Below are 9943 nucleotides of genomic sequence, written 5' to 3'. Positions count from 1 at the left end.
CTGGCATGTGGTGCTGGGGGATTGAACCGCGGTCCCTGATGCCTTGCCAAGCTTGTTCTAAGTAGGTGCTTTAGACCACTGAGCCATCTCTCCAGCCCATACATCAAGCTTTTTCAACACCACTAAATCAAAAAATCAAATTTCAAATGTGTAATTGGTATCATATAGCAAATAAATAAGGAAGTTAGATGTCTCAGAAAGGCACAAGAGTTATGTACTGCTATTTTTCTATACCTTTCCATGAAGATTCTTCAAGTTTGTTGTACTATGATGTAATAACTAAAACAATTTGACTTGGCTTGAAATGCAATTTTAATTAAAATAGGTAAAATACATTGTACAGATATAAATTTTTAAGTACAGAGTAAGAGGAAAAAGCTAGAGAATCAAAGTGTTTTATTCAATGTATGGAAAGACTGGTTAAAAAATGATTTTTTAATACCTATTAAGATCTTGTAACAATCCTCTAATCTTGCTCATTAGAAGGCTGGATTATTATTAAGAGGCAATATGTAAGAGAAACTCCTAGAATAAGTGAGTTTCTCACTTACTAGAATAATCCTAGAATAAGTGATTTTTTCTGCATTTTAACTACTTTTTCATCTCTTTTATTATAGAGCCAATGAATCAGTTAAATCTCGGAGGAAATCATTAAAACTTCTTGGCTGGCAACTGTCAAAATAGCAAAAATATTGGATCATACAAATTTTCATTTATCTCTTTCTTTGAATACAGAGATACACAGGAAATTCCATTCATCATTTAAGAAAAGCTGATCATTTTTATTGCAATTGGTTTCATTACTACAATAGCAGGTACTAAGAAGTTCAAAATACATTGAGAGATTGGCTGAGCATGTGTTTTCCATATTATTATATTTAAAATGCTGATGATTAATCTTACAAACTTTTAAGTCCATGTCAGTCTTCAATCTTTTCTATTTTTAGTTTAGCCCAAAAGTTTACTTCTTACATGGATGGTGATAAGATTTTCAAAATAATTTATCTGTTGAAATAATAATTATACTCTCAGAAGAAGAGTATAATTAAAGAGAGTAAAATTAATGAGAGTATACTCAGAAGAAGAGTATACTCTCATTAATTTTTTTCAATTAATCCATACAAGAAATACACTTTCTGACTACACAGCTAATATGGTGGAAACTGAAGATAGAGGCAAGAGTTCCACTCTTTGAGTCATATTTCTGAGCAAGAAAACGCCCAAGTCCTATTGCAGTAGCTTTAAGGACACGTAGAAGCAACACGTGGCACTCAGACTCCTGCAAATACAAACTATGGCTAGATCCTAAAGCATAAAAGATGCATATTACAGCTTATAATTTCATGATATAAGCCTGACACATTTCCAATGATTCTAAGAATAGAATGTTCTATTGTATATTTATAAACCAAAAGCTTGCTTCTCAAATAATAAATACCCATTCAGAAAGAGTATTTAAAACAATATATGTAAGTCTTCATTCAACTGTCATAACCATCTTATAATCAAGAGTTCTTCCTGTTTTCATGTGAAGATAAGAATGCTGAGGCTTAGAAAACTGATTACCTGCCCTAGTTGGAAGTGCTCAAGGGCATCTAGAGCTAAAACTATACTATGATTCTCCATTTGCTCTGCCCCTACATTCTCCTACTGCAGAGGGCAAAACATATTGTTCTTTTAGTACTATCCTGTCTAATAAGAGCATCACTATCCACGTAAGTCTATTTACATTTAAACTAAATAAAATAACATAGACTAAGATGTTCATTTCCTACCTCACACTATCCCCATTACAGTAGCTCCAATTTGGTTCATGGCTACTATACTGTGAAACGCAAAATGAATATTTCCATCAACACAGAAAGTTCTGTTAGTGCTGTCATCAAAAGCAAAATAGATTAAATGGAAGTTCCTAACCTCAGAGACATTCTTGATTATAAAAATTCTATTAGTAATCATTGAAGAAAACTTTCCCAGTGCTTTTATATTAAAACTGAAGGGTTTATATTGGTCAGAGATACAATATTTACCAAGAGAAGGCAGGTCTACAGATTTAATTTAGAATAGCTCATATCGCTGCACAATGTCTTGAATATACAAGTACAACAAAACAAAATTAATAAGTACTTGAATTGATATCACTTTTCCAAAGCATCTGGAACCTTCCCAGTAAAACTGAATCAACAAACAAATGCTTATGAGTGATGTCTAATAGTTTATTAACCTCAACTTTAAAAAAAGCCATTTTTGAAAGGCACTCATGGATGAATGAATTCATAGACTTGTTACTTTTAAATAAAATCTACCATTTTCAATATGACTAGTTGGTGTGTTTGCTTATATTTCATTATTGCCATCTATATTATATTCATGTATTGTGTACATGTTAATATAGAAAACATCTTTCTAAAATACAACCACAAAATTTTGCTTAAGCTTGTAATTTAATATTTAACTCACATAGTTTTTGCTTAGAGAAACTCTCTTTTAATATTTCTGGAGAGAGGCACAGTACAGAGAAACAGGAAGCAGATTTAGATCTTAGCACAAGATCTTAGTACAAGGACTTACTAGCTACAAGACCTTGGCCTAGGTTTCCTTAGATATAAAATTCCAAGGAAGATATGTACCAGGGTAACATTGAAGGGCTGCATATGAAAGAAAAAGAAAAAGAAAGAAACTAAAAGTCTGTATGAAGTATAAAATTCCATAATAATATAGTATACTATATTTATCCTACTTTTGGTAAGAAAGAAGAAAGCAAGGAATCTTATTTTGAACTCTGACTAACTGAGGAATTAGGGTTTCCCACACATGCTGGTGCCTCATCCAACTAAACTAGAACATATATGTAGGTTTTGTTTTTGTTTCTGTGGAAAAAAGGCCTGTGGAAATTTGAAGCACCCTTCATTCTCTCTAAAATCCAGGTTCAGGTAATTGCTAAATATTATTCATGCAGTTTCCAGTCTCCTGTCAATAAACCACAAAACACGATATTGCAGTGATTGTGGCCCTCATGGTGCTCTTCCACCCTTGATGACTAGAAATTGATGCACAGAGTCTATCAGGTCTTTATGATTCAGTTTCTTCAAGTCAGGAATAAGCTACTGTCCAGGAGAAAGAATTGAGACACAAGTATTTTGAAGCACTACCGATTTCTTCAGAGAGAAGTTATGGAGCTACAGTTATAACTGTCAATTTCTTGTCCTGCATTTGGTACCAGGAGTATCAGTTCCTCTTCCATTTTCTAAATTTAATAAACTTGCAAGCATATTTTCTTCCTAAATAAGCTCTTATAAAGAGGTTGTTCACTTAAAATGTTTCCTTTCTTTGGACAGCAATAGCTACATCTTATTATATCTTAGGAAAAAGAATAATCATAGAGGTTAGGATTCCAAAAGGAAAGCATCATAAGAGATACCCACAATGCTCTGCTTCTCCTAGTTCACTGGAAGGATACACAGGGACTACATCTAATGTCTTCCAGATAACAGGGTCTCTGAATGGGCCAGCGTTACATGAGTTGTCGTCTGTGTCCTCAGTAGCTGACGTTACTGGTCACTACTGAGAACACGTTAGCCTGAGGAAAAAAGATAATGCTATTCTATGAAAAACCCATCCAGCCTACCTCTAATCCAAGGGTTTTTCCTTCAGGTACAATCTTCTAATTCCTGGTATAACAGAATAAGAAATTCTCCTTTCCACTTCACTTACTTCCATGAGTTCACATACTGGTTTTCTAAAGTTGAAGAATAAGTCTCAGAAAAATTTGGTGAAATGGTTATTATAAATCTTAGATCCCATAATTATACCTTTTTCTCATTTCAAATATATGCTTCTGTTCAACTTACAAGAATAAACACATTATGATCTTTTTTATTCTAATAAATATATACTGTGACCTGACAAGCAACATATTTTTTTTCAAAATTCACTGATTAAGGTATCATTTTTAGAACTTGTGGAACCAGTCTAAAGATTGATTCCTTCCTAAGAATCTGCCATACATTTCAGTGATTCTGACTGATTGATGTGAGGTTCACTATTTTTGATCTAATCATTTTCCAAATAGTCTGTATGTCTGAAGAATTCTTGGAAATCTTTTTTTTTATTCTGTCAAATAACATAGCATGCTGAGTTGTCCTAATGTAAATATTAGTAGCACCTTTATCAGACCGTCTGTTTAAAAACAATCCCTGAACTATCCTGATGGAACCCACTCAAACATAGTAAGACCTTTTATAGAGCATTTGAAGAATGATTCACAACTCTAATGTCAAAAAAACCCCAAAACAAAACAAAACAAAAATCCACAACGACTCAGAATGAATATGTCTCTTGTCTAGGTCAAGACAAAAGTCAGGGCCAATGAAGAGTGAAACGTGGTGAGGGAGACTCACAGGGAGGGACTGGGGCATCAGGAGCTTGACAGGAGAGAAGTGCTGGAAGGGAGTGAAGACAAGCTCTTACTGAGTGCATGGAAGGACAAACCTCAGGCTTCTCACTGCGGGAGGAAAGATCTTACACATAAAATAGCCTCAAAGCAATATCAGAAGAGAATCTCCATCTTGGACCATCTCTTGTCTAAATGAGTTACATGTGAAGCTCTAATAAAGCAACAGGAATCTATTTGAATATGCAGAGGCAGCCACCATAGTTTTGTCAGTGCTTTGACACAAAGGAGAACTAAAAACCCACAGGATCAGAGAAAAAAATCTAAGATTTTTTTCTAAGTGTCATCAGTATGAAAGGTGCTATAGTGGACAGTTCTCTGCTTCCTTTTTTATTCCAGTAGCAAAACACTGACAGACTTTTTTTTTTTTTTTTTCTTTCAGTTTTCTAGACATATACTATACGCGGCAGGTCATTCAAACAGAGATTTTCTGATTTTACATAGGTGCCCTCTGATGTACCTTGACTCATGTGCTCCACCCCTTTTGCTATTAGGGGTTTGATTTGGTTTTGCTGTTTTGTTTTTCAGATAATGGGTCTTGTTTGGCGTTCAGGCTGGCTTCAAACTTGCAGTCCACCTGCTTCAATTTCCCAAATGCTGAGATTATAATTATGTACTACCAGGCCTGGCCTGATATTAGATAGCATATGTTATCACTACTGAGTAATGTCGAAGTGAGTGAGGAGCTTAAATTCTAAAAGGTACTGCATTATTTTGATATACTGTTTTGTTTAATAGCAGCCAGTTATTTAAAAACAGCCATTCAAGTTTCATGTTTATATGTCCTAGCTTTCAAATTTTACATCATTATACGCTGTGTTCCTTAAACATTTTATTTTTAGTTTATGCCAGAATCCAGGAAACTTAATACATGCTTTAAGTTATTATTGAGTGGTCCCTCAGATTATATTTTTTCTTTTTAAGATTTTTTGAGATGAGCCAATATAGACTTAGCCAAACAATTATTTATCAAATAGTAAAAGTAAAAATATGTGAATGAATTAGTCTGCAATATATCTGTCTGATATAACATAACATAATATATTTTTGTATTGTTCTAAGTAAGTAAAGTTCAAAATAGTCTTATAATTTATAAAGTAAAATTTAAAATAGTTAATCTAAAAGTTAAGTAAATTTTACATTGACTATTTTAATAATAATTAAAATTTGGTATAATCAATATGCTATGCATATGTAACCTTAGTACCTAAGTCACTGTACCTATCCATTGCAAATAAAATGTGAATACAGTAGATACAAGTTAGATATTATTCAGATTCCTTCATATGTAAAATAATATGCAATTAAATTCTTTAGTATTACTCACCAATAGTAATAGATAAGATGATTTTATAAATTATGGAAGTGAGAGAAATAACAGTGTCTTTTATGTTCCACAGAGTGAAATTCCTTTAAGACTTGACCATATAATGACTGAATATGTACAAGCTTATACCTAATTGCATATTTAATACCCGATGTTTTAAATCTGTATTAAATGTTGGGTTTGAATTTTGAATAGGAAAATTTGGTTAAGAAGGAGCTGATAGGAAAACGAACCCGACTTCATCACCAGGAGCAACGGGCCTTAAGGAAAGCCTGAGGGCTCCTCTCTGGCCAGCGCTCGTCTAATACGGCAGTATCCTGCCCCGTGGCCTCTACAAGGGCATGTTTCTTCTCCAAAAGGTACAAATTAATAAAACGTCACGTCTCCTGGCCAGAAAAGGATGATGCCACAGTGGCAGGATAGCCACAAGATGCCGAGAGAAGTTCCCTGTGCCCTTTCACACTGGTGGCCTGTTTTCAATGCAGTAACCTGCTTCTTCTTACTCAGCCCGTAGTGCACCACGGAAATGTGAGCAGAGGCAGCAGAAGGGTCTCCTGTTTCACCAGAGAAGGTGTTTAAGTATCGTCTTGTCTTCGGATGCAACCAAAATAAACTGGTATCTTTTAGTTCATGGAAGAGTCTGGTGTGATGCCGACTGCTCTAAGAAGGCTGTGGAACTACTTTATGGAGCATTAAGCTAGCTAGTAATAGTCCTGAAGCAAGAAGTCTAGAGAAGATCTGCCCATTAGCTGTTGACAAGGCGTCCTCACGCTAACTATACGTCTGCTTTATACCAACACAGAGTGCGCAGGCAGCGTACATGCTGTTCCGGAAGCAAGCTGACACAATCAGATATGCATGCATGCAAAAGTTGCAATCTTAATTTCAGAGGTATTGCAGCGCTCCCCACTTCTCATCCCCAATGCCATTCCTAGCCAGTGAACTTCACAGAGAACACAAAAATAAAATTTTCTCAAGAAAAAAATTTCTCTATGCATTATTATTCTCCTTATGTACTGATTTATCACATCCAAAGTTGGTACTGGGCAAAATGGCGATACAGAACGTGTGTCTCAGTATTTTCCTATCTCTAAGCCATTTCATACATGGATTTCCTTCCATCCTTTCACCTTTTTATTTTAATTCTGGCAGAAACCCTACAGTATATTTCTTATCACTTAAAACCTCATCCATCCCTGTCCAATCTTCTCTCTCTACAAGATGATAAATGAATGAAAAATATTTGTGTCATTTAAGAGTGAAGAGGCTAACTGGACAGTGAGCTACTATTTCTTGGCAACATACCTTTAATCAATGTGATTACGGTGTTTCTCAAACCTTAGTAATCAGAGTCACTTGAAGGCCACTTTGCGGAGCCCTAACCCTTGACTTTCTGACTGTGTGGGGCTCAGCTGAAGCAGGACACAAGCAATTCTTTATTGTTACTGCGGGTCCCGTAAGAAGTAAGTTAAAAGCCCGGTACACTACGGCTAGTGCATGTAGTGAGATAGATGGCTTATAAGCAGGTTTTCTTTTTCTTTCTTTCTTTTTTTTGTTTTTTCTTTTTTTTGCAGAACCAGGGATTGATCTCAGGCCCTTGTGCTTGCCAGGCAAGTACTTATTCTACTGAGCTATCTCCCAAGCCCCCAAAAGCAGGCTTGATATTTAGCCTATAATTACAATTGGCTGTGAGGCCTTACACTTGGTACACAGGCTTTTGGTTTTTTTTTTTAATTGTCAGCTTGTCATATGTAACAAATAAACATATAACTTTGGATAAACATCTTTTCAGAGAACAAAACCATTTTTCCTAGAAATAAATTTCAGTGTACATTTGTAGCTTTAACAAGGCCATCTAGAATATGTGGATTTTTAAAAATATTACATTGAATGTGTGTTTCCCCAAATTCCTTTCCTTATAAACAGGTATCTTTTGTGCTTTTTCCTTATGTATTCTTTTTTTTAATTTTTTTATTTTTTGCAGAACTGGGGATTGAACTCAGGCCCTTTTGCTTGCCAGGCAAGCACTTATTCTATTGAGCCATCTCCCCTTCCTTACATATTCTTACACACAAATATATTTATGTCTACTACGTAACTTCTGATTGTTAGAATTACAGTTAGTAGCAGATTACCTAAAGTCAATTCCATGATACTCCGTAATTTCATAGATTCCCTCTTACAGAATAATTTGGCATATAATTTTCAAATGAAACAGTGTGATAAGACAATATTTAAGAAATAATCATAATCATAATACATAATGTGAATTTATTCAATAATTAAGGCATGCTTAACACTGGCATAACTGTTAATATTTCAGAAGTACTGGTTTTAGATATGGACATGCATATGAGAACTCTGTAAAGACTATTTTAATATGTAGAAAACCGTTAAAATAGCATATTTTGTAGAATAAAATGGGATTCAAGGATAAAATATTTCAGATAAGTGTATTCAGTTTTTTAGTTGAGAAAAGGAAGAAAATCACAGTGCTTCCTATTGACATTTGTACTGGATGATATTATTTTTAGATTCTTCATTTAATCATTCAAAATTTTACCCATTTAATTTCCAAATTTCATCCTTCTGCAATTATTTATTTCTAAGTATCAATTTAGTACAAAGAAAAATTCTCAACAGAAAGACTATCTTTCAAAGAAAGAAAATAACATGTTTATGAAGGAATCTATAAATCATGAATAATTTGCATTTACCATAACTTCATCCTTTTCATAGCAATCATGCCCTAAATAACACAATCCATATTCCTTTCTTCACCCAAAATATTCCAAATTTTATCTCACATATTAGTGAAGCTATTTGCAGTTTAAAACTACATATTTTATACTCATCATTAATGTAGAACAAGCAGCGTCAATAGTGACAATCTGGTTAAGCTGGTCTTACATTTACTACTATAATAAGGTAATGATTCTAGTATGTCTAATTTTCATTGTCTGAAAACATTAACCCAGAGTGGATTCAAAATACTTACAAAATTTCTATATTTTTGATGAATAATATATAGATCTTTTTCTGTTTAGCGTAAATAATACTCCTTGTTCTGTTAGAGCACATGGAAAATTTATGACAAGAAACTTTATGACAAAAATTCTTCTACCAGATCCTTTGTGAACTATGAACTACATGAATTGGTGTGACATTAATTCCATAATAATTGTAGGTTGCCAGCATTAGGTATCTTAAACCTTAAGAGATAAAATAACTGTTTGATATTGAAGCATCTCAAGATAGAATTGCTTATGACATTTTGTCAGCTACTGAATAAGAGAAATTAGAGGGATAAGACATATTTTTCAAATAAAAGTGATTCTGTAAAAAAAAAAAGTGAAGATTAACCGAATTAGATACAAAGTCTTTGAGTATTACTAAGCTCTCACTGAGTTTCTGAAGAGATTTCACGATACGGTCCACTGTTCATCTGAGACCACCAAAAGCTTTCTTAAACCCACCTCATATCTTAGTTTTCAGTCGCTGAACAGGACCTTAAAGTTTACTTCTGTTCAGCTGAGATATAGTATTGGTATATCTTTCAAACTACACTTACAAAAATCTGTGAACAAAAGCACAGGCAGCATGTCTCATAAAATCAACAAGCAGCAGATATTTAAGCGCTTGAGAGTGTTCCTTATTTTCCACATTCCACAGTAACCGCACATAATGTGACTACATATTTGTACAGTAAGCACGTATTTGCTATTTTTGAGGCATCACTTACCTGTCAAGTTTTTTAATCCCAGTTCTTGCAGTCCAAAGTTTCCATCTTTTCTATAGTTTAGAAATATCGCCAGAGCATATCTATCTTCATAAAGTTTTGTCCCACGAATAATCCGCAAATTCTCCAAAGGCAGGTAACGAAACTGGTTAAGGGCCACTAGGACGTAGCCTGTGACTTCTCGGATGGACTGAAAAGACACAAACAATTGCCTGTGTTAAAACATTACATCAATTCATCAGCATGTGTATGTAGTCACTGAAATTGGATGAATTATTTTACTCTACTTTTTGGTTTTTAATTTAATACACTACTTTACACATCACATGCTCTTTCCATACCAAAGTCATATTCACATTGGTGTGTAGTGTGTGATCACAAACGCGAGGCATCTTCTCTCCAGTATAAGCTGTATTTCTTTTTT

At 34.2% G+C, this 9943-nt stretch overlaps 1 protein-coding gene across 4 annotated transcripts in view; it reads right to left on the bottom strand.

Annotated features, from left to right (window-relative positions):
- Erbb4 (erb-b2 receptor tyrosine kinase 4) overlaps nucleotides 1-9943 on the bottom strand; it is a 1229537-nt gene that overhangs the window by 588866 nt on the left and 630728 nt on the right. For all 4 annotated transcript variants that reach the window (XM_004626607.2, XM_004626604.2, XM_004626606.3 and 1 more), the window contains exon 3: nucleotides 9523-9709. In XM_004626607.2, coding sequence (XP_004626664.1) covers nucleotides 9523-9709 — 187 coding nt within the window. The remainder of the gene's footprint in view (nucleotides 1-9522; nucleotides 9710-9943) is intronic.

This window comes from Octodon degus, unplaced genomic scaffold (genome assembly GCF_000260255.1).
Source record: "Octodon degus isolate 3935 unplaced genomic scaffold, OctDeg1.0 scaffold00016, whole genome shotgun sequence".
Classification (NCBI taxonomy): Eukaryota; Metazoa; Chordata; class Mammalia; order Rodentia; family Octodontidae; genus Octodon; species Octodon degus.
This window is presented reverse-complemented; position numbering and strand designations above follow the sequence as displayed.